Below are 22,662 nucleotides of genomic sequence, written 5' to 3'. Positions count from 1 at the left end.
TTTTTTTACATACTGTACACTGATCATCAGTTTTTCTGTATGTAAAATCTTAATCGGCACAATAATTTGTAAGTAGCTGTTAAATAAAAACAGTAAAAGTAAAATATTTTGTATCCTGGAATAATAATCCTCTCCTGTACAGAACACATCCATAAAAAGACCGAACAAATGTAGGATTTTGTGTTTGCCCAGTGCACATTCCTCAACAGATTTGCAATTAATCAAACTGCAAGATGTAGTGAATCTGGGTTTTTTTTAATTATTATTATTATTATTATGTGGAACGAATCTGCAATCATAACAATTGTTAAGTATTCCTGAGAAAGAAAAAGATCGAGCTAGCCAGGAGTCGAACCTAGAATCTTCTGATCCGTAGTCAGACGCGTTATCCATTGCGCCACTAGCCCGAGACAAATGCATTAGCACCCCCATGAGAATTTAAAGGGTTCCATATGCGATGTATTTTAAGGTTTAAAGTGATTAGTATATTAGTTTAGGAAGGACGATAGCTCCGGTTCCTGGTATCTCATTGATTAGTTGTAAATGGGCTATTAAACACTGTCAGAGAGCAGACAAATGTCAGACAACCATCTTAACTGAAAGAAGCTGGCGACTTTCCCATCTTAAAAACAAACGAATAACATTTAATTAGACTGAGACATCTAACAATACTTGCAGTCATCAGTCAAGACTGAAAACTAGAGTTAACGAGCCGGAACTGTAGATTTTAAGGAGTCTTGATAAGATACATGGCAACCCGGCTGGCTAACTGACGTTACGTTTGTAGGCGTGCTGGTTGCCAGATCTGTAGAAATCAGGTTTTTTCTACTAAATGGCATCTTTTCACTGGCAATTAGGCCGAAGTTGATGCAGCGTTAATTAACTGAATACTTGCCCCCTGTCATTTTGTATCTAAACATATAGCAGGTTATTCTATGTATTTTACTGGAAAATAACAGTTGTGCTGACATGAATATCAAATTATAAAATGTGGGATACTTCGAGCAGAACGTGGCAACCACAAAGCGAAAACAGGAAGTGTGCACTGGCGGGAAGTCGGCACATATTATGAAAGTCGAATTTCCGAGGTCATAAGTTGTTGTCTTTTTACGAAACAGCTCGTCAATTTAAATTGAATGTCCAGTATCAGATTTGGCCAGACGGTAAGCAGAGGTAAACCGTTTCATTTGTGCTCTTCAAATTCAACATTTAGCGGACGCTGCTGGAACAATTAGCTTCCTGAGGTTGTCAACAAATGAGGATTTCTCGCTAGCTGTGTTGTTTACCAGCCACGTTGTGTCTGTCTGCAGGTTGATCATGAAGGCTGATATGGATAAGATTATCACACTGTCAGATCGAGACAGTCCTGCCGAGCTTCAGAACTACCTGTCTTCCCTTACTGATGACCAGGTAATGTTATTTTGTCAATTTCTCCCACCGCATCTTCTGTCAGGTTGCTTATGAAGTAATTCCCACGAAATTATCTCCTTTTCAGCTAATCACTGGGATAACAAATGGGGCACTAAAGGGAAAGAAGGTCGGGGCTACGATTAAAGGCATATTCAAAGGTGAGCACTCAGAATCATTAAACATGTTAACAAATGACCTGCATTGTTTTTTAAATATCACACATGGTGTCCTGTGCATTAACAGTTAAGTTTTTGCTCTTGTGTGAAGGCTCTCCAGCCAATTCCACTGAAGGATCAGACCGCAGACTTCTTGTTTATCAACACTGCATCCCCCTGTGTGAGTCTGGGGATCTTCAGACCGAGGTGGCGGCTGATATCATTGGACTACTGATGCTGGAGGTAAAAAAAACAAAACAAAACAACAACAACAACAGGAAAGTCTGACCGTGATGCTTTTGTATTGTATCTAATGACAAGTGTTCTTCCGTGAAAGTGCAACAACAAGTGATAGAAGGTGTATAATCGAGTAATATCTAGAAACTGGCTGGATTGTGGTTGTAGAGGGTCTCAAATGTATTAGTCTGAAAAATAACAACCTGCTTTTAATTTTCTGCAATGCCTAATGCTATTCCCATATGAAAATGTGAGACGTGGATTAATACAGTATGACTTCAATAACAAAACATTTTTCTTTGGGACTTCTTGATTTCTGATCTTGTCTCTTTTTTTTTTAACAGAATCTTGAATTGCAGTCCATTTTTCTCTTTTCCCTTCAGAATAGCAATTTGAAATGTGGACATATTTTTACACATTGTGACCCCTCATCCTGTCTGTCTAATTCCCATTTGGCATTGTAAATGTTAAAAACACAGACTCACACACTGTCCGGACCGTCTCTTGCGCAACTGGCGTCTCTTTTCGTTGAAGCGATTAAGGTGGGAAAGATGGGCAGTGGGAAATCCCTGGAGCTCTTCCCGACTGTACTTACTGCCCTCTCAGCATGTGAAACCTTGTCTTATGGCAAAGGTAAGTGCAAATAACCAGCCTTAGTAACTTTCTTGTTATGCTATAACAAAAACATCAACATCTTAATGAGGGTGCAGATGTTTAAAGGTGATGAATTTCAGTCTCCTGTTATTTATCATAACTTCAGGTGAACTCAGTGGTGAGGAATACAAGAAACAGCTGATCAACAGCCTCTGCTCCAGCAGGTGAGAACATCTTTTAGATTTCAAACAACTATGTAGTGCAGTTTCATGCAAACATGCAGTTTTCTTTTCTAATGCTTCATGCAACACTGTGGGTCCCAACACATTTCTTTTTTTTTGCTCAAGATCTTCTAAGTGGTATTAAAAGTGACATGAAAGGCAAAAATATACACATATACAGTTGGTTTAGCCCAATATACCCTCCGTCCTGTCATGTTTCTGCTCTAACACAGAACTCCATTTCCATTTTGTTACAGAACTGACTTAATAAACAATTAACTGTACAATAAAAAGTTAAATGTGGCAAAAATCGTAGGTGATACACAAAGTAAAATACATTACATTAAATAAAACATTTAGAAATACAATAGATTACGGACAAATGTATATTAAAGACAAATGTTCAAAAACAAAAATAAAATGTAAATGTTTCAAATATCAGTGGTGCACATTTTCTATGTATTGGTTAAAAATGGTTGCCATAGAGCATAAATGTCAAATGATATATATTGTCTGTAATTTATGGCTTTCCTACCATTTAAGGACTATAAGTCATATTTTTATACTCCAAATGCTACCCTAAGTCATGGAGTTTTGAAAGAGGTCTTTACTGTGATTTTTTTGCTGAAGCATATATGATAATAAATGTGCATCACTGCCCCTCATGGTGGTGAAATATTCACACATAAACCCCTATGGATCATTTACAAACAACAAAGTGGTTGTTATATTAATTTATCCGTTCCCTCTTTTCTGTGCAGATGGGACCCACAATGTGTTATCCACCTGACAACCATGTTCAGGTAAGACCTTTGACTATCACATTCTTACTTCTTTAAATTGCAGTACCTTATCCTTTCCCTTTTTATGTGTTCACACTGATATCACAATATTTTACCAAATATTATTTTTCTTCTTGTGCTGCCTAAATCCAGAGATGTGCCCTTGTCATCAGAGGAGCTGCGGTTTTTGGTTGAGAAAGTCCTGAGGATGTTCTCCAAACTGGATCTGCAGGAGATCCCGCCTCTGGTTTATCAGCTGCTGCTCTTATCTGCAAAGGTGTGTGTATCAGCATGTTGATTTTCAGGAACACATAATCGAGCCTCCCTCTTTTTTTAACAATCTAAAAGTCTGCCGTGCACTATATCTGTTAGGGTTGTAAGAAACAAGTCCTGGATGGAATCATCAATTATTTTAAGGAGCAAGACATTCGCCAGGAAGAAGAGCAGAAAGATGGAGAGTGAGTGGCTCATAAACTGCAAGTGGCATAAAATATGTTTACTCTAAATCTTACCACCTTTTTTTTTTCCCCGTTACTGATGATTTTGCTGTTTCTCCCTCAGGAGCTTGGATCTAGAGGTTCAGTCCATCCCACAGGACCAGTTAAGGCACGTGGAGGGCACTGCGATCCTCCACATAGTGTTTGCCATACGACTCGACCATGAACTCGGGAGAGAATTCCTCAAAAGCTTTAAGGTTATGTATAACTCATCTATCAGTTATTTGAGTTATTTTTGTAATTTAGAGTTTGCCATAAATCTTGAATTGAATTTCTACAGACATCCTTTGGGGACCTGTGCCCTTTCAGTGTTGCCCTGATGCTCTCAGTGGCTCGCATCCAGCGTTATGAGGAGCAGGTGAGACACCTTTTTTCTGTATACTCATTTTAGTTTTATTTTATCTTTCCCACTCATTTATTTATTTATTTATTTTTGCCCTCCTCTCCCTGATTTTGGCAGGTATTTGACCTTTTGAAGGGGGCAATCATCAAGAGCTTCAAGGACGAGCAGCTGCAGCAGGGGTCAAAGTTCCTGCAGGACCTTCTGCCTGGAGACTCCAGCGTGGCTCAGATGATACTGGACACAGTGAAGAACAGGTCAGAGCATTGCAACGTCAAGTGTGATGGAAATGTGTTGCTCTAAGTAAGTAAGAGGTGGTGAAGTTGCCAAGTTTGAATCATTACACTCAGGGTTTCCGTTGACGATGCAGGTCGGCGTGACCTAAAAGATTTAACTGCTCAGACCATTAAATGTGTTTATTGAGCTTATAAATTCACAGAGACTGCTGATGTCATGCATCACCAATCTAAAAAGTCTGTGTGAGTTTGATAACCTGGAATAGGACTGGAGACGTTATGACCAGAGAAGTTTAGATATGTCGGAATTTAAAAGATTTTCCCAAGAGAAAAGAAACTGATGACGGATAATGGTAACCCTAATTATCTTTTTTGTATTTCCAAGTGTTGCCTGGCAAAGAGTGATAAAAGATGATTGCTTGGGTAAATTACATGAGATGTATAAAGTGAAGATTCACATCTCACCCCCGTCATGAACTCGGGAAGTGTAATTGATCTTCTTCACACAAACTCTACTCTTCCACCTGTGCAGTGTGTTTGGTTGGGATCATGTGACCCAGGGGCTGGTGCAGCTGGGCTTCTGCCTTATGGATGCATTTGGACCCAAACCTGGACCCTTTGGCAAGACCACAGAAGGGTCTGTTAGCATAGCCCGGACCCCCACTCAGCAGGCATGTAAACTGGGTGGACAGGTGCTCTTACAGGGCTTTAAGGTAACATTTTTTTACGTTAAAGAATAACCAAAAATATAAATTACTGATAATTGACTGCATGTTTTTATTGTATTTCACTGGAGTGTGTTTGTTCTCCTGCGACAGATGCACGAGCCTATCAGAGGAGAGATACTGGAGCAGGTGTTGAATCGATTGGTCACAAAGACGGCCTCGCCTGTCAGTCATTACTTAGGTAATGATTAGTCCCAGTGTTTTCTAATAAATCAAGATATAGAGTACATGTTAACTTAAAAATCTTTTCTTTTCCTCTTTTTGTTTCCGTACCATCAGACCTTTTCTCTGACATTGTGGTCTCTGCTCCCATGATCCTCCTCGAGTCATCCTCCAAGGTGACAGAGACATTTGACCACCTGTCATACCTGCCCTTGGCCACTGTTCAGGGTCTACTAAAAGCTGTCCAGGTACGTTGTAAGAGACAAACACTTTAACACACTCATCTTGGATTTTTTCGTTGTTTAATAGTTCCTCTCTGTTTAATCTCCAGCCCCTGCTAAAAGTCAGCATGTCCTTGAAAGATGCTTTGATTCTGGTTCTACGCAAGGCCATGTTTTCCAGGTACGTTACTGCTTCACTCTTTATCAGTACAGATGATACACACTTGATAGATTAACAGTAATTAAAACCACTGTTCTCCTCCCATATATGACTCTGTAATAGCCAACTAGATGGCAGGAAGTCTGCAGTGACCGGCTTCTTGTTGCTGCTGAAGAACTTCAAAGTGTTGGGCAGCTTGGCGTCCAGCCAGTGTAGCCAGGCAATCTCGTCTAGTCAGGTACAGTTCCAGTTGGAGGAAACAAATTCATATGCTTGATAACACTTGCAGCTGTGCAAATATGTGCAATCCTTGACACAGTCTATCATGTAGTAACCGTCTGCCTGAACCCTGGAAAACAGGTTCAAGTGGACGTTCATTCTCGTTACAACTCTGCTGCAAACGAAGCGTTCTGTCTGGAGATCCTCAGCAGCCTGCGTCGCTGCCTCAGCCAGCAGGCCGATGTGCGCCTCATGCTCTATGAGGTCAGAGCTCTATTTTTAATACCATGTTCACCAGTTGTTAGTTTAACAATCACTAACCATGACTGATAATCTTGATTAGCTTAATCACAATTTATTTTATGCCATCTTCTATATGAATCTTTTAACTGTAGATACAATTAGATGTTTTCAGATGTAGATGTGTTATGCAAATTCTCACCTATTTCAGGGTTTCTATGATGTTCTCCGTCGCAACTCTCAACTTGCAAGCTCCATCATGCAGACCCTCTTCTCACAGGTATGTACTGTTTTCAGTATAATGGCCTTGTTATCATATTATCTATAGTGTAGACAGCTGTATGTCTTTGCATCTTTAGTTGAGGCGGTACTACGAGCCCGAGCAAGACCTCCTGCCCCCGGTGAAGCTGGAACCCTGCATCACAGCTCACGGAGACCAAGTCTACCTCCAAGAGCCGCTGGTATGCTTGTCTGCATTGTAGCACTATTGTGCCTGGGTGTTTGCTGTGTTCATGACTGCTATAAATAATGACTGCCCCCCTTCAGGCCCATCTGGTGAGCTGCACTGTACATTGCCTGCTGTGGCTACAGAACATGCACCGATCAACCAACCGCAATGCTGACAACAGCGATGACGAGGAGGAGGAGGAGGAGGAGGAAGAGGGATACCAGTCTGAACTTCAGACAATCCTGGAGAGCATGACGAGACGTATGATAAAGTGTGAACTGGAGGACTTTGAACTGGTATGCATTCAAGACACGAGCTGTAAACTGTACACTGAAGTGTGTGTGTGTTGTATAAATCGGTCTTTAAATCACCAACTTGTCAACAGCAGGGGTAATCCTCCCAACATCACCTGCTGTGAAATGAGAGGCACTAACAGTTTGTGATTAATTAAAAAGATTAGTCAGGTTGAAGTCTGGTCACTTGTACTGCTGTGCCAGTGTATCACAGCTTCCATGCTTTCATTTTAGGACTGCAGCTAACATTTATTTACATTGTCAGTTAATTTGCATGAGTATTTTAGGGCAAATCGGCTCCTCGTTTAGTGTACAATTGTACAAGTCCTGGAGCTGCTGGAGCCAGAAAATGTTGCTTGAAAAAAAATGTTGCTCTATTTCTACCCTTGCCGGTTAATAATGTGGCACTTGAAGGCATCATCTTAAGCCATATGTACTGTCTATGTGTTGATCAGGACAAGTCAGCTGAGTTTTCCATGGGATCTAGTGTTGGGGTGAAGAATAATATCTACGCTGTGCTGGTGATGGGAGTGTATGAGGTCCTCATGGAGTACAACTTCATCAAAGCCAACTACAGGTAACATCCGCCTTTTTTTCTACAGTGAGAACATCGTGTTGGATTCATGTACTTAAATTCTGTGTACTTTACGACAGTAAAAGCCGCTTCGAGGAGCTCATGGAGCTGTTCAACCGCTACCACAAGCTGTCTGAGATCCTGAAGGAGAAATCCGGAAAAGGTCGAGTGCCTTCACACAAGACCCCCCGCAGCTTACTGTCTATGGGCTTCATATCAACTCTACTCACTGTGCTCTTCAGGTAAATGCTTTACATGGATTACTGTTACACTTGTCTGATTATAAACATCACATTTAAGTAAATGAAATCACCTGAAAACAGCTTTTGAAATACTGTATTCATTGGGATATGTACTCATTTTAGTTATTTGTTTTGCATGGCTTTACTGGTTTGCAATTTGTAGCCAGTAAAAAAAAAAAAAAAAAGAATTGACACTGAAACTTAAAAAAAATTATCAAATGTTGCTTTTTTCTTTCAGAGACAGTACTCAGAGCAGAGAGGAGGCTCTATCGGTGCTTCGCGCCAGTGGTGATTTTGTGCGTTATGCAGTGAGCGTGGCTGTGCAGAAGATCCAGCAGCTGGAGGAAACTGGACACACAGACGGCCCGGATGGACAGAACACAGACAGAACTTTCCGCTTCCTCTGTGACATGACAAGGTTAATGCCCTGAGGCCTAAGCATTCAGTTTGAATGTTCCTGGTTTTATTTTCTGCAACCAACGAGAGCTCTGTCTTTAACTGTCATCCCAGTGTGCTGATATGGCGTTACACCAACATCCCGAGTGTCGTGGAGGACGCAGGGAAAAAGGAGAAGCGCTCCAGTCTCTCCCAGCTGTGCCTGGAAGGTCTGCTCAGGATCTTCACAACATGCCAGCAACGCTTTCCTGACAGGATGGCCCAGCTCCTCTCCACCATGGGTCAGACTTTTCAGACTGTAACAGCAGTGAAGATTATGTTTTACAGCTAAACATTATGCAGGAATAAATCTCGTTTTGTGTTTCTTGCAGACATCTCAGAGGAAGACGACGAGTCAGATGATAGCGCAGAGATGAACTTCTTTTACATCCGACAGTTTCAGGTGCAACTTTCATGATAAAATGTGTCAGTTTCTTAGCAGCAGCCTGTAAAGTGTAAAGATAAAAGCCTCCTTGATTTTTTTAGACAGCAGTGTTTTACATAGGGTGAGGATTGATCTCCCCCATCTGAGCGTCTACACTAAAATCCAATTTTCTTTGCCCGACAACAGAGGGCGCTGTTCACACAGTTAAGTGGGGGAGAGGATGAATTTAACAGCAAAGAGGCTCAGCTGCTGGTCAGCATCTTGAGTGTGCTCTCTCGCCAGCTGAAGCCCTCCTCCAAACAGGTAAGTCTACCTTAAGTGCACTTCATAGGATACATGGAGTCGCATTTGTTCCACTAACACACGTCTACATTTTCAGTTTGTACAGATGATCACATGGACTGTCAAAATCTGCAAGGAGACCAGTTTTGGTGGGTGGCCGCTGACCTAATATTTGTCTCCATGCTGGATTCAGTAGGATAAATTGTGTTCTAAGGTTGGTTTATTCCTCTCTTTTAGAAGATTCAGCGTTCTCCAAAGGCCTGCTTTCTCTACTCTTCAACCTGCATGTTCTCTATAAGAGTCCTGTAAGCCTGCTGCTTGAGCTCTGCCAAGACATCCACAGCCAGCGGGGAGATGTAGATCTGGTACACAAACATACTTTACGTTGTGTTTCTTAAAAAGCTTCAAGACACCCTGGACTGATACGTTACAGCATCAATCTGCAGCTATCACTTAGCCTTCATTTTGCACTAGTTGGTGACAATATTGCAACTCTTTGACATTTTTTTTTATCCTGCTTCTTCTGTCTTTATGCTCAGGAAGTGGAGGTGGAAAAACAGTCTCACTTTGCCATTGTGAACACGAAGACTGTGACCACTGCAGCGGTGAGTGTTGTGTTTTTGTTTTTTCTAACTGGAGGCCTCTGATTTCCAGTGTGCTTCCCATAATCACCATCGTCATCATCATCGTTTTTTAATCTCTTGCCACAGCTGCTGGTCCTGTCGCAGGTGGACAGAGTGCTTGATGAAGTGGACTGGCTGATTGCCAGAAAGAAAAGCCAGACACTCTTTGACAAATCGGGCTCCGGTAAGAAACCTTTCCACACAGGTGCTCATGTTAGATTAATGGTGAGAGTTCAGAGGGGACACGAGGAAGAAATGCATCTTTGTCAGACCAAAGTACTAAAACTTTCTGTTATGTTAATGTTCCTGACGTGCAGGTGAGGCCACCCAGACTGCAGGCCAGCAGGATCCAATAGAGAAAGCTGTGACACTGCAGCTGGGGACTCTTTTGACGGCGTTAAACGAGCTGGTCCAGACATCCCTGCTGCCTGGCAACTGTACCATCACACTGCTGAGAGAACTGACTCGCACGTACAACATCCTCACCACTCTGGTCAAATATGTGCGTATATCTATACTTTGTATTTTATTCCCCGTGATCTAAGTATTAATGTAGAGTTTGGGACGTGTCAGGGTTCATAAAGTCTTGAAAGTTTGGAAAATGCTTTTTTTTTTTTTTTAATATGCTTGAACTTGAAATGTTTGGTTTTGGTATCTTCAAAGTGCGTAAAAAATGCTTGAATTTTATCTTTAAAACTTGTACAAGCCCTGAAGTTTGTCTAGCGTGGCATTCATTTCTCCCTTCTGTTCATTTTAGTACATCCAGGTGTGTACAAGCCAGCATGTTGCACTGCCTGCCCGCTTTGAGAAGCTGGTGAGTCTCGTGTGATCGTTCCTCTCCTCTGTTTGTATCCTCGTGTCCTGATGATGTTGTGCTGATGATGCTGGTGTTTTCTGTGTAGGTCAAACTGTCCGGCTCCCACCTGACACCACAGTGCTACGCCTTCATCATTTACGCACAGGTAGACCTCACTTAACATGTTTGAACGCTTTCTCACACAAATAATATCCTCTGTGTGTGACTGTGCTGTTTTTTTAAAACATTTAAGTTTGAAAATCAAATGTGTTTTATGTTCTCCTAGAGTGGAGAATACAATGGAGGTGGTGCAGATGACAAGAAGAAAAAGAAGAGGAATGACGGGAACACTATTACCTCGGTCAGAACATTTTTCTCCTGTGATTATAATGATCAATGTGATTGATTTATAACAACAAGACATTTACATTTTTCTGTTTATTTATAAAATCATTAAAAATGTATATACACTGTACAGGCCAAAGCTTCTAAGCCTCAAACAAATCTGATGATCCTCCATTTTTCTCATGGTAGGCCAAACTTCAGCGAGAGACAACGGGCATCCCGAACTTAATCTTCAGCATCGAGCAGTACGAAAAATATCTCATCACCCTCTCAAAAAAATCTAAGGTAAGTGACAGAAAGAAACTTGTAAAAGTCGAGGAAAACACAGAAATCTCATTGAACACCATCAGAACTGTATCATCTGGTAGACCACTCATACAGTGTTTCACCGTCATTGGTGGTTGTTCAGGTAAATCTGATGCAGTACATGAAGCTGAGCACCTCCAGAGATTTCCGTATCAACGCCAACACTCTTGACGCAGCCCTGCAGGAGCAGGATAATGATGAGGAGGTAAGTGTGATCTCACACTCAGAGTGCCGTAGTTTTCTCCCCCTTCCCTTCTACAAGGTGGGATCCAAGTGTCTGTTTGTTTTTCCCTTCAGACCACAGAGTCACAGGACGTCGAGGAGACACAAGAACCCAAACAGAAGAAGAGAAGGCAGTGAGCAAAGACTCCTCATCTCTCAGGTTTTTCCCGCTGCCGAACTTCTTTTATCCAGAGAGCCGTTAGTGATGCTGATGATTTGGTAAATGTCCAGAGCCTCACCTGTGGAGAGTTTGCACACACTGTTTAACAACCTGGTTGTGTGCCTGTATATCACTTTATTCACAAGACATTTTGCATATGACATGTGTTCCTAAACATGGTAAATGCATCACACTGTCATTTCTGTTTTTACGTTATTTAAAGAGTTGTTAAGGAGAATATACACTTTTTTCAGGATGACTTAACGACGAATAAGCTGCTCTGTTAATATAAAGGTCATTGTTTATTTAAAGATTGTATAGTTGTTACTACATAACTACGTACTTAAGATGACCCAACTTTTTCAATGTTTCCAGTATACGTAATTTCATCCTGAAGAGGTTTTCAGGCATGACTGTAAGTGCTGTTTGTTTTAAAATAAATATTGTTTATATACTCGGTTTTAGTCTTTGTGTCTTATATTTTATTAGCACAAATGTGTGATTCATTCCCTCAAATAGAGAATTTTACGGACAATGCAAAATGGCTGACTTAATTAATTTTGTACTACACATAGATATACAGTTTCTGTGGTTCCTATTTAGATTTTCGTGTCTTTTAGGTATCCTCAACTTTAGAGTTTGTGCACTTTTACACCAAATAGTTACACATTCCATGTTACATGTATGAAAAAAGATTTGTCTCAGTATTATTTGTGTGAACAGATCGAGAATTTGTGTGCAGATCTGTGGTGAAATACAAAACACCTTCTGCAAATACAGAAACCCCTCAAATATATATTTTGCAAACATTAAAAACAGATAAATATATAAAAATAAGATCTGTGAATACATTAATTATCATAAATGGAAAGCATTTGTGTCATATTGCTACATTTAAAGCTTTCAAACAGGCATTTGTGGATCTTAATTCTAAGCTTGTGGATTTGTATTTTACACACAAAATCCTCGTATTTATGGAATTTGTTTGTATTTCCAGATCCATTTCATATTTACAAGATGTTTTTGTGAGTTTAGAAATCTTACAAAGGTGTTTTATATTTACACATTATACCTGCACATAATTGCTACTGAGACAAGTCCGTCTTTATAAATGTGCCTCGGACTACAGATAAATAAATACAGGCTGATGTTGGTGTGCAGATCTCACCAGGTGGCAGGCCGTATCTCCGTTCCAGACCTGTGGGGTTGGAGGGAGTCACACAGTCCATGTTGACCTCCTTCCTCAGACACTGGTCAATGTCAACTGAACTGAAGAAAGCGACCGACTGGGGAAGGTCCTGCATGCCCAACGCATGAGCGAACATACTCCTGCAGGAGACACACAAGCACACAATCGGAAAAGCTCTCAAGGTTACAGCCTGTTCTGTGGTGGATATTTTTGACAGAAGGATAAAAAAAAAATCACTAAGCTGTGATCAGACCTCGTCAGCAGGTTTGTGATCTGGAGAGCCAGCGCTGCTCTGTAGCGGTCCGTGCTGCAGACGAGGTACCGCACCTCGTCGTGGATGCTGATGCAGAAACGGGCGTCGATGTCGTGCTCCTCACAGAGCCACTTCATGGCCACCAGGATCAGGTGTAGGTAGTCCACTGCAGAGCTCTGCACCACCCAGTTCACTCTGCTCGTGATAAACTGAGGAAAAAATAAAGCAAAGTCTTAGTCTCAGAGCCTCCATTAGCAGTAACAATGGACCTCAACCAGGTAGGGCTCTTAAGTAAGATGGGATTCATGATTTAGGAAAGAACCGCCATTTTATAAGTTTGTAATTAGATTTCAGGACTTACCCTTCCCTTAATGACAAAGTGGGCCCTTGGCTAAAGGCAATAAACATCTCTTACAATGAATCTCCAGAATTAGACTAATATAAAAGGCTTTTGTTGATTAGATTTATGCAAATCTGTCCCCACTGAAGAGCACAGCCTCACCTCATCCTTAACTGCCTTGGGCTCCAGCGCTCTGCTAATCCTGCATCCAAGAACAGGAGTGGCCGGCTGGGCTGAATGAGCAATGCTCTCGAGCTTATTGAACATGCCCGACTCCGTACCTCCGGCCCACACACGTTTGCTGACCATCTCCCACCTTTTCCGCCGATAGCTGAGGGTTGAAAGGAACATAACAACCAAAGACAAAGGGAAGGGAATGAACAGAGCACCTGAGATGATGTGAGCGAGTAGGTTGGGCTCAGAAAGAAAAGCGACTGTGGATGTTTGTGTGATTTGCTTGCTCCCTCACCTCTGCGAGGCCAGTCTGGTGATCCTCCGCAACTCCTGCAGAGAGACACTTCCATCTTCCTCCCTCTCCACCTGTATACCCAGTTCACTGACCAGCCACTCAGCCTCCTCCGTCAGATGGTATCTGACAAAACATGTAAACGCTGGAGCTCAAGTTTGCACAACCAACTAAAAAAAAAAAAAAAAAAAAAAACTTTCCTCAAACACACAACTGTTCAGCTTGTTCAGTGTACCTGCGTATGCCCTTTGTCAAGGCGTACATCTGCTTGGCCTTACTGGAAGCTTCTGCCTGACCGAGGCGATGGTTGAACTGCATTAGCAGCCTTTCGGCAAAGGGCTGTCCCGCACCATAGATGCGTCCATAGTTGAACACCTTGGCGTGCTCTCGGCTGATGCCCACAGCATCAGCAGTGCGGCTGTGCAGGTCAGTGCCTTGACTCTTCTTCCCCTGAAGGGTCATCCAGCCAAACGCTGTACAGCCTGAACCCAGCAGAGACGTGAGATGAACACAGTCAACATCAGGAGCTTTTTGTTCAGATTATGGCCGTCATCAACATATTTTTAAGCACATTTTAAGGTAATTCGTTATAGCTACATTCAGAAAAACTAAAGTTCTGATTTAACCCACATGACTTGTTTTCGGTTTTCGTAACATCTCAAAGGTTATAAGCATGAGAAGTGGATGGACGCACAGCTTATGGCAGATAAGGAATGTAATTGTCTTCAACAGCTTTAATTGTCTCTCTCAATTGTCTTAACAAGTCTCACCATGCATGCCGGCGAAGTGAGCCTCTCCAAGCACAGCAGCGATCCACAACTCCTGAGAGTCTACATCTGCCCCCACCAGGTGATATCCAGGAGGCACCTGCACCATGGCCTTCAGCTCACTGCCTACCCGATCCCGCTGCAGACGCACAAAAAAATTAACAAACCATACCAACAAAATGTACTGACTGGCTGCCGATGGATGCTCTGTGATGTGCAGTTTGTCCTCGTCAGCTCTGACTCTTACCCGAGCGTTACTGGCAGTCAGCCATGTTGGCTCCACAGCCCGACGTGTCACCGTGCCAGCGGTGATGACCTGAGGGAGTATGGCACCGTACTGGGCCTCTTCATCAAACTCTTCGTGTCTGCGGGTGACAGGAAGGTTGTTATGTACAGTAGAGACCTCTCCTCTAAATGCATGATAACTATCGATATACCAGACAGACCTGCTGACAACACGGGGAAGCTCTACCTTTCGCAGCTGCAGCACCATCTGAGAGCTTTGAGGAGACAAAAAAAAAACATATTTACTGACTTCATGACTAGAAGGAGCTGAGATTATCCAATTTATGATGGAAGCTGGTGTTACCTTATACGTTTATGGGCATTCCTCCAGAAGGATATCATTTTGTTGATCTCCAGAGCTCGCGTCGCGTTGGTTCCACTGCGTCCTGCCCTGAGAGTACCATCCTCCATCTTTGACAGGAAGTCTTTTGAGAAAGGACTGCCAACATTGTTGTCGTTACCATCCTGAAACACACACACACACACACACACACACACAGCAAAACAATGAAGTTAGGCAGTGAAGCAAAAATATGCCGATGCTAGTTATTCAAAACACTCACCTTATGGGGTAATTTGAAAAACCAGCACCCTGGGATATCCACATCGTTGTAGGGGCCGTTTCCATGGTGATAATGGCACTGACTTTCTGCTGAGACGTCATACGGATCTTTGGACTGTGTCACATAACAAAACACAATAACGGATGTTCAATTTCCACACAGCGAAACACAAAACACAACCCAACGAATGTTCCAGTAGATTTTATGACTCGTACGTGTGTCATTTTTTCGCATTCGAAGCTTATAGTGAAATTTTCAAATGAAGCTCTGAATGTCTGCAGTCATATTTTAGGACGTCATCACCCGGCAGGCAGGAGAGCAAACTGTGTTTTTGACAACAGTGAAAGTTTTGTTTCTGAAATCCCAAGTGCCAACAAATACACGTTTTTGGAACCGACCATTTTACAATCCATTCTGACTTTACAGCGGCGTGGAGTGAGAAGAAACAGATACGATCCTTCATAGCGATCACTGGAATCTTATTCGACAAACAGAATCATACTAATAATGTTAGTGCAGCCTAACCTTTATCTGCAACTGTGCATACGTACTGGATTAAAACAGAATGACCACTTCACTCACCCCGTTTTTCTTCCTCGTCCCATTTTTCGCCACTCTAACTCCATTTTCCTCTGACAGACTCTCCGTGGAACCAAACTCCTCCATCTTGAGAGGAAGTTAAAACAAGAAACACCTCTGTCATGATACATATTATATCATTACAGAGCAACATCGGCCTGATTAATGATCCATAGCACAGATTAAAGACCAACAGCTAACCCTGACTTGAAATTCAAGTAAACCTGCACCATGAAAAGTTTTGTTACAGACGCCAGAAAATCACAAAGGTTACTTTGTTGTTTTGGCTTGATCTAAACTTATGATAAACATTTCTTTTACATGATTTGTAAACTGCACATTCATGGATTATTTACGTAAACACCACACAACTGAGGTGAATGACACAATGAGCCAGCTCACCTTGTTCCACACTTCGCTGTCTGTCCACACGAGTTCTGCCGAGTCGCTGTCCGAATATTCAGGCTGCTCTTTGCTGTTCTGCTCACAATACTCCGAGTACACACTCTCAATAGCTCTGTGGGTCAAAACAACGCTTGAACAAACCAACACATATCCTATGCTGTGTAATTCTAAATACTCAATAGCTGATATCTTGATGGTGTAATCACAGTGTGTCACAAACCTGTGTGGGCACACAGGCCCTGTGTTTTCCTCCTGAGACACCAGGTTGTCCCTGCGCCCGGGTACCAGGTATCCCCACCCGTGTTTCTCTGTGTAATGGAGGGGGAAACCATCCCACGTCAGACCCATCAGTTTAGGAGTCACTCTCATCTGTAGGCTGATCAGGCTGGCTCCAGGTGACCAGTTGTCCTCTGCAGACATCTTCTCACAAAGCTTACGATACCACCTGAAGGACGAGGCGAGAGAGGGAAATGGTGATTGAAAGATACTAAATATTGGACGTTTTGTGGTGCTCGAGGTTGATCTTTACCCTGGGTGTCCGGGCAGATGTTGCCTTCTCTTAGGAAGACGATCAACTGTTTCCTTCAGCTTCTCCACAGCCAGCCTGCTGGGGCAAGGGCCCTCCATCTCCTCCTCAGAGGGAGGACCTGGGTCTGATGTCACAACAACTCAGCTGAATCATCTCATCTGTTATTTTCAAAACACCTTTTTGTATTATTGTTGTCAAGCAGTGAAGATTGTACCTTCATCAAAGTCTGGAAGAGGAGTGGAGACTTTTTCTTCCACTTCTTTCTTGGAGTTTTTCTTTTTGCTGACTGCTACTTTCTTCTGCTTGAACTCCTGCACATCCCACTCAAAATCCCACAGCCAGGGGTCTTCTTTGTATCTTGAGTTAAAAACAGACATAAATAAAACAATGCGGATGAATATATACAAGGCACATAAACATGCCTATCCCTTGAAGTTATGAAACTGTACATTATGCAGAAATCTATACGTCTTTTTACCTTCACACACACTTTAAATTTAAATATGCAGTCACAGAGTTGGTGATAAATTGATGCTTTCCCCACCTGTCTCCCTCCAGCAGCTGGCAGGCGTCGTCCGCTAGTGTCATCAGAGATTTCTTCATCTCTCGCTGGAGCTCTTCGTAAATGTCCTGAGAGTCTTCCAGGTATCGGCCCCAGTTCTGATTGACAGGAAGGTAGCTCACGCCCATCTCCAGCATTCCTGCGAGCGTCACTGGATGAGGACACCTGGGTAAAGTGAGATCATACTCTTGGTTAAACAATAAAGACATAGATGCTTAAACTAAAGATGTTTGTCGGGTTGGGATTTACCGACCTCTCCATGAAAAGTGGCAGCTGTTCTGAGAAGACTTGGTGTGTGGCCTCGACATCTGTGGCGCAATACTGCATCAGCTCCTGCAGAGGTCAGCAAAGCCCACATTATTTGTCTTCTACTTCATGATGAATGCATGTTTAGACCTTGTAATATAATTTCATATATGGCCAATAAATACTGACAATCTGACTGAATGGGATTTGTTTTGCCAATCTCTAACCTGGAAGTTGTTCCTGACATCCATCATGCTGCCCTTCACAAAGGTCTCTCTGGTCTCCTTCTTCAGAGGCGGCCCTCCCACGTACAGAGCGTGGACGTCAGCCAGGTTATTAATGCTGCCAATATTCACCCAGTCCCAGGAGCCAATCTATACACACAAAACATAGTGTCACGGTGGGTTTCGCTGGCAACAGAAGCCAAATAACTAACCCTACTAGAAGATGCAACATGATCACTAACAATGGATGTCATAGGTGAAATACGCTGAATAAAAGTAGACAAACCGCTGGGCCATCTTTTTTTTTTCCAGTTTTCTTGATGTGCTCCTTGACCTCCTGAAGACCCCTTCTTTTACCCAGCTTATTGGCCATCCACAGCGTGCGCTGAAACCCAGTCAGCCCGGAGATGGCCATGTGAAGGCTCATGGTGTCCATGAAGCGCATCTTAGAGCCCTGTGGAAAAGAAAACACGTTTTTGTTCTGTGCATGGACTTAAGGAAAGGGAAATGAGTGTTGAAAAGCTTGAAAGGTTGGAAACACACATCGTCCTCTTAACATTTTACCTTTAACAAGTACTGCTCCTTAATGAAGGATCGGTCAAAACTGACGTTATGGCCCACTATGAGCCTCTCCTTCCAGCGACCGCCTGGCGGCCGGAGAGAGTTCTTGGGTGTCTCCAGTGGTATGAGGTCAGATAGGTTCAGCTGATTTGACCAGGTGTACCGCTCCTCAATCAGACGCTTACTGCACCAGGAATACCTAGCAGGAGAGAACCATACACATAAATATCTAAATCCTCTGCCTGATAAACACACCAAAACCCAGAACAATAAACAGAAGCCAATCAGTCCTCCATATCTGTGCAACTCTGCCCTGGATACTATCTTCCCAGTTCTTTTTTGTTCCTCACCAGTTAGTGGGAGACACAGCAACAGCCAGTGTGGGACATTTCCCCTCCGACATGCACACCTCCACGTCAAACACCAGGGCCGTCTCCTCTGGGAAATCCACCTTCTGACTCTGCCCGTTAGGCCCGTAACGTGTCCAGCCGACCTCCCAGTTCCACTCCTGCGGCATGGGAGGGAGCTCAGCCAACTGCAGTTTGTTCGCAGCCTGGAGGTAGGGCAGACTCTGCTTCTGGGCCAATACACGAAAGTGCTCATCGATATTTTTGCCGTACATCCTGGGCAGGTTCAGCTTCACATCGGGCAGCAGGGAAGCTTCCTTCCCCCACAGCTTATGTTTCAGCAGGTGCCTGATGCTGCGCTCCACGTCTTCCTCTCTGCACTCCGGTTCAAGGCCTCTGAAGATCTGCTTGTGGAGGTTCCTCGAAAGCATCTGAATGTTAAGGGGGTTCATGCGGCACTCCGCGGAGTCCTCGCCCTGAAGGGACTGAGGCTCGGTGGAGTAGAGGGATCGCAGACACCTCCATTGCGGAGGGATGGGAGCCCTCTGCAGAGGACAGCGCAGCACATGCAGCATCACCTCATGAGGACCTCAACGTAGAGCTGGAAGACATGAACGTCAACAACATCAACTCTGATGATGCAGACCAGCACCTGTTTTATCTCTCGTGTAATGTAAGAAAGAGGCACAAACTGATGTAGTCCAATACAGTTACTGATGAGCTTTAACAAAAAAAAAAAAAAGGTACTCATTAATCTGAATATCACAATATGAGAGTTATGTCATTTGATTACTTTTGGATTACCACCAAAATAAAGACTACAGACAAGATGACATGGTTACAGACAATTATATCATGTTTTATATTTTAACTGTGATCTTGTTTGTAGTTGAATGTACCTGTGATCTAATGACGACACAGCTCACCTTTTTGTTTATGCTGTTTACCTGACCTCGTTACATGTAATCTATTACTTCCCACACCTGCATGTTTGACTTGATGTCATAATGTGTGACACTGTTAAGTGGCTCGATTTTCACCTACCGACACACAATTTGGTTAGTTTATTATATAAAAAAAATGTGTTTACTAAACATGTGCTCGACTCAACTTTAGCTAGTTAGCTAAACTTACTCTAGCATCACTGTTAGACAATGACACACGCATAACAATACTGCCAACTACTACTTTAGTCTAATTAAGATTTAATCAAATTAGATAAAGTACCTCATTATATTTACTAACATCTGACCCATGCTCGCCTCCATGTGAGAGCCATCAAACAAAACAATAACTGTTTAATCCAAAATGTGTTAGCTGTAGTTCGCTACAAGCCGAAACAAACGCCTCACCTGATCCGTGTTATCAAGTAAAACATCAGTATAGTCAGCAAATACATGTTTTAAAATCCAAAAATGAGCGACTGTTCGTGGAGCATTAGCATGTTTGCTACCCACTGAAGGAGGACGACCCTGGGTGATGTTGTGGGGCTAAAAGATGAAGCAACACGAAGCGTTAGCGACCCCAGGCGGTGTGGAGGAACGTATTTGGGTTTTTTTTTTAACAGAGACAAACAAATGGTTGGTTGAATACAACGATGGACAAAATCGGGCAAACGAAACCTTATTTCATCCGCAACAAATTGTAGATAAAATTACGGGTAACCCCATTTAAATAGTGGTGTTTTGGTGAAAGCATCATATCGGCCGGCCGCGTGGCCTAATGGATAAGGCGTCTGACTTCGGATCAGAAGATTGCAGGTTCGAGTCCTGCCGCGGTCGCTCTTTTGATTCAATCCTTTACAGACATCTAAATGCGATACGAACATTTCTTACAGCACACCGATTATACTTCAACGCCGGTCCATTTCGTGAATTCATTATCGTTATAATTTTTATTTTTCCATTTTACTCCCTGTTTTTTTTTCATTTAAGCGCCGCTTCCTGATGTGGATGCAGTTTCTGAGAAGGCACCGTCGGTCCTATTTCACTGCAACACCTGGCTTATTCCAGCCCTATAATACAGCTACGCTTTCCCCCTACATGGTACCTCGCTTTGGTTTTAACATTCACAATCATGAAAACCGATGAGTATTTCCTTCCCGCCTCTGTCTGTATCTACTGTGTGTCGCCTGCTTTGTGTTGGAGAGAGGATGCTGTGGTATAATTTGTCCTGTTGTGTGTGTGTGTTTTTTTTGTTGTTGTTGTCTTCTCCGTCAGGCGATGGCGGACGACACGGAGGATGTGGAGCTGGACTTTGCTGCTGACGAGCAGGAGAGGGCGCGGAGAAGCGCAGTCATAAGGTGCAGTGCAGAGGAGGCTATCAGTCATATCTCACAAACTCTTTTATTTTATTTATTTTGCTTTTGTTAGTATGAAACCAACAGGGATATCAGCCAGCTAGGAGATTTTTTTTTTATTTTTTATGTTTTTACTACTTGTTATTATGTGCAATTTAAAGGAAAAAATAACTTTACAGGACCAATCATGCTCTGTTATACTGTCTAAAAGATTTAACAGATTTTTTTCAGATATATCACACATGATTTTATGTTTACACACATCATCAGAGGAAATCACAGCCTGCAGATTTGCTGCACATGAAAGTTCCTGCCTTTTCCTTACATTTCTCAGGCTCTTCACCATCTGTAAACCCTGTGCATCTGATTTCAGACACCCCCTCGCCTCCTTCTTCCACCTGTTCTTCCGTGTGGTTGCCATTGTCTCATATTTGCTCTGCGACTGGATCAGCGAGAACTTCGCGCCCTGTTTCGTCCTGATCATCACCCTGCTCTCTTTTGACTTCTGGTCGGTGAAGGTGAGAGGTCCCTGGCCCCTGGCCCCTGTTTTCTTGCTTCCCTCATAAGTTTAACCACTTTTTTTCTTTCACACCACCAAACTCACTTTCATCCTTGTTTGTGTTTCAGAATGTGACCGGCCGGCTGTTGGTGGGGCTGCGTTGGTGGAATCAGATCGACGATGATGGAAAGAGCCTCTGGGTGTTTGAGGCCAAAAAAGTGAGACACTCTCATTATTGTGAGTGTGTCAGAGCATTTTTTTGAGTATTAACATTGGTTTATTTATGTGTGTGCAGTCTTCTCGGGGCAACAACACGGGGACAGAGGCAGAGGCGAGGATATTCTGGCTGGGTCTCATCATCTGTCCTATCATATGGATATTCTTCTTCTTCACCTCCCTCTTCTCCCTGAAGATTAAATGGCTGGTGAGACACCATGTTTGCATGTGTGCACGCTCTAGAAATGCTCTGCAGAGACCTCATCCCTAAAATGCATCTGTTTGTCCTCCCCAGTCACTTGTGGTGGCGAGTATTTCCCTCCAAGCGGCAAATCTCTATGGTTACCTACGCTGCAAGGCGGTGGGAGAGGACGGCCAGCCTCCAGACACCGGCTCTTTCACGGGACAGCACCTCCTGCAGCGTGTGAGTGACTGACTGCGGCGCGTAGCATGTGCAGCGTTCAATCAAATCTGACACAAACTCACAAATGATTTCTCCTCCTCCAGCCAGACATCATCTTCGGGATACTGTGAAGACTACCTCCTGCACCCACGCAGCCCACTCTGCTCTGCTTTTCTGTTTTGTTTTTTATTTTTGTATTTTCTTCATGTGTGATGGAGACAAGACGGGTGGGTGGGATGGATGGATGGATGGATGGATGAGGGGCTGCCTCGTCCTCCAAAGTGTCCACAAGCTGCATCTCCCTTGCACGGCCGTGTGCCCTGTGCATGCCTTATGCTGCTGACTGTTCACTTCACATGTTGTTCGTGGATCAGTCAATGTCAATAAAAGATAAGTGCATTCTACAAATGTTCCCTCTCTGCGAATTCATTCATTGAAATCAGTAAAAAAGAAAAGCATTTCGTTTTCAGTGACTCACACGTTTCTTTTCCCCAACGCTTTTTGTAAGCATCTCTGTGGCTGCTACAGTAAAACACAGGGGTTAATCTGACATAAGGACCCTAAACTAGAATTATTACCTCTTAAAGAAAACTGGCTTCACTGGAGAGTTACACCCTCT

General features: G+C 43.0%; 3 protein-coding genes and 2 non-coding genes across 10 annotated transcripts; 3 read left to right on the top strand and 2 right to left on the bottom strand.

Moving 5' to 3' along the window:
• Positions 1-334: 334 nt before the first annotated feature.
• Positions 335-407, bottom strand: trnar-acg. The gene has a single exon. It is a non-coding gene; the product is annotated as a tRNA-Arg (tRNA).
• A 607-nt stretch (positions 408-1,014) lies between these two features.
• Positions 1,015-11,769, top strand: fanci (FA complementation group I). Of its 2 annotated transcripts, XM_037107214.1 has the most exons (38): positions 1,015-1,173; positions 1,311-1,410; positions 1,496-1,568; positions 1,678-1,808; positions 2,282-2,435; positions 2,563-2,620; positions 3,379-3,420; positions 3,553-3,676; positions 3,772-3,857; positions 3,961-4,093; positions 4,177-4,254; positions 4,357-4,493; positions 5,005-5,185; positions 5,291-5,378; positions 5,477-5,607; positions 5,691-5,761; positions 5,864-5,978; positions 6,101-6,223; positions 6,411-6,479; positions 6,559-6,660; positions 6,746-6,943; positions 7,396-7,517; positions 7,595-7,756; positions 7,995-8,174; positions 8,267-8,433; positions 8,524-8,594; positions 8,763-8,879; positions 8,956-9,007; positions 9,096-9,223; positions 9,398-9,463; positions 9,569-9,665; positions 9,799-9,983; positions 10,239-10,295; positions 10,384-10,443; positions 10,564-10,638; positions 10,812-10,907; positions 11,032-11,133; positions 11,226-11,769. In XM_037107214.1, the coding sequence occupies exons 2-38, from the start codon at positions 1,318-1,320 to the stop codon at positions 11,286-11,288; spliced, it is 3,987 nt and encodes a 1,328-aa protein (XP_036963109.1). In that variant the 5' UTR covers positions 1,015-1,173; positions 1,311-1,317; the 3' UTR covers positions 11,289-11,769. The 2 variants fall into 2 exon arrangements, with proteins under 2 accessions (XP_036963109.1, XP_036963108.1); XM_037107213.1 differs by having other exon boundaries at positions 10,812-11,133; positions 11,226-11,368.
• Positions 11,251-20,217, bottom strand: polg (polymerase (DNA directed), gamma). 4 transcript variants are annotated; one of them, XM_037107218.1, is made up of 23 exons: positions 20,084-20,217; positions 18,630-19,227; positions 18,283-18,478; positions 18,005-18,172; positions 17,722-17,868; positions 17,502-17,581; positions 17,231-17,413; positions 16,901-17,043; positions 16,687-16,810; positions 16,378-16,602; positions 16,155-16,269; positions 15,756-15,839; positions 15,174-15,287; positions 14,915-15,075; positions 14,772-14,825; positions 14,573-14,690; positions 14,329-14,464; positions 13,794-14,040; positions 13,562-13,684; positions 13,255-13,423; positions 12,753-12,961; positions 12,479-12,639; positions 11,251-11,389 (listed from the first exon to the last, which is right to left on the bottom strand). In XM_037107218.1, exons 2-23 carry the CDS (start codon positions 19,199-19,201, stop codon positions 11,307-11,309), a joined length of 3,612 nt encoding a protein of 1,203 aa, XP_036963113.1. In that variant the 5' UTR covers positions 19,202-19,227; positions 20,084-20,217; the 3' UTR covers positions 11,251-11,306. The 4 variants fall into 4 exon arrangements, with proteins under 4 accessions (XP_036963113.1, XP_036963110.1, XP_036963111.1 ...); XM_037107215.1 differs by having other exon boundaries at positions 19,979-20,145; XM_037107216.1 differs by lacking the exon at positions 20,084-20,217 and adding an exon at positions 19,854-19,988.
• A 117-nt stretch (positions 20,218-20,334) lies between these two features.
• On the top strand, positions 20,335-20,407 carry trnar-ucg. Its single transcript has one exon. It is a non-coding gene; the product is annotated as a tRNA-Arg (tRNA).
• A 150-nt stretch (positions 20,408-20,557) lies between these two features.
• On the top strand, positions 20,558-22,452 carry LOC119024422 (Golgi apparatus membrane protein TVP23 homolog A-like). Of its 2 annotated transcripts, none has more exons than XM_037107219.1 (7): positions 20,558-20,671; positions 20,846-20,928; positions 21,299-21,443; positions 21,553-21,642; positions 21,720-21,848; positions 21,936-22,064; positions 22,148-22,452. In XM_037107219.1, exons 1-7 carry the CDS (start codon positions 20,573-20,575, stop codon positions 22,172-22,174), a joined length of 702 nt encoding a protein of 233 aa, XP_036963114.1. In that variant the 5' UTR covers positions 20,558-20,572; the 3' UTR covers positions 22,175-22,452. The 2 variants fall into 2 exon arrangements, with proteins under 2 accessions (XP_036963114.1, XP_036963115.1); XM_037107220.1 differs by lacking the exon at positions 20,558-20,671 and adding an exon at positions 20,686-20,735.
• Positions 22,453-22,662: the final 210 nt, after the last annotated feature.

The sequence above is a fragment of the Acanthopagrus latus genome, chromosome 8, assembly GCF_904848185.1.
Source record: "Acanthopagrus latus isolate v.2019 chromosome 8, fAcaLat1.1, whole genome shotgun sequence".
NCBI classification, from domain to species: Eukaryota; Metazoa; Chordata; class Actinopteri; order Spariformes; family Sparidae; genus Acanthopagrus; species Acanthopagrus latus.
This window is presented reverse-complemented; position numbering and strand designations above follow the sequence as displayed.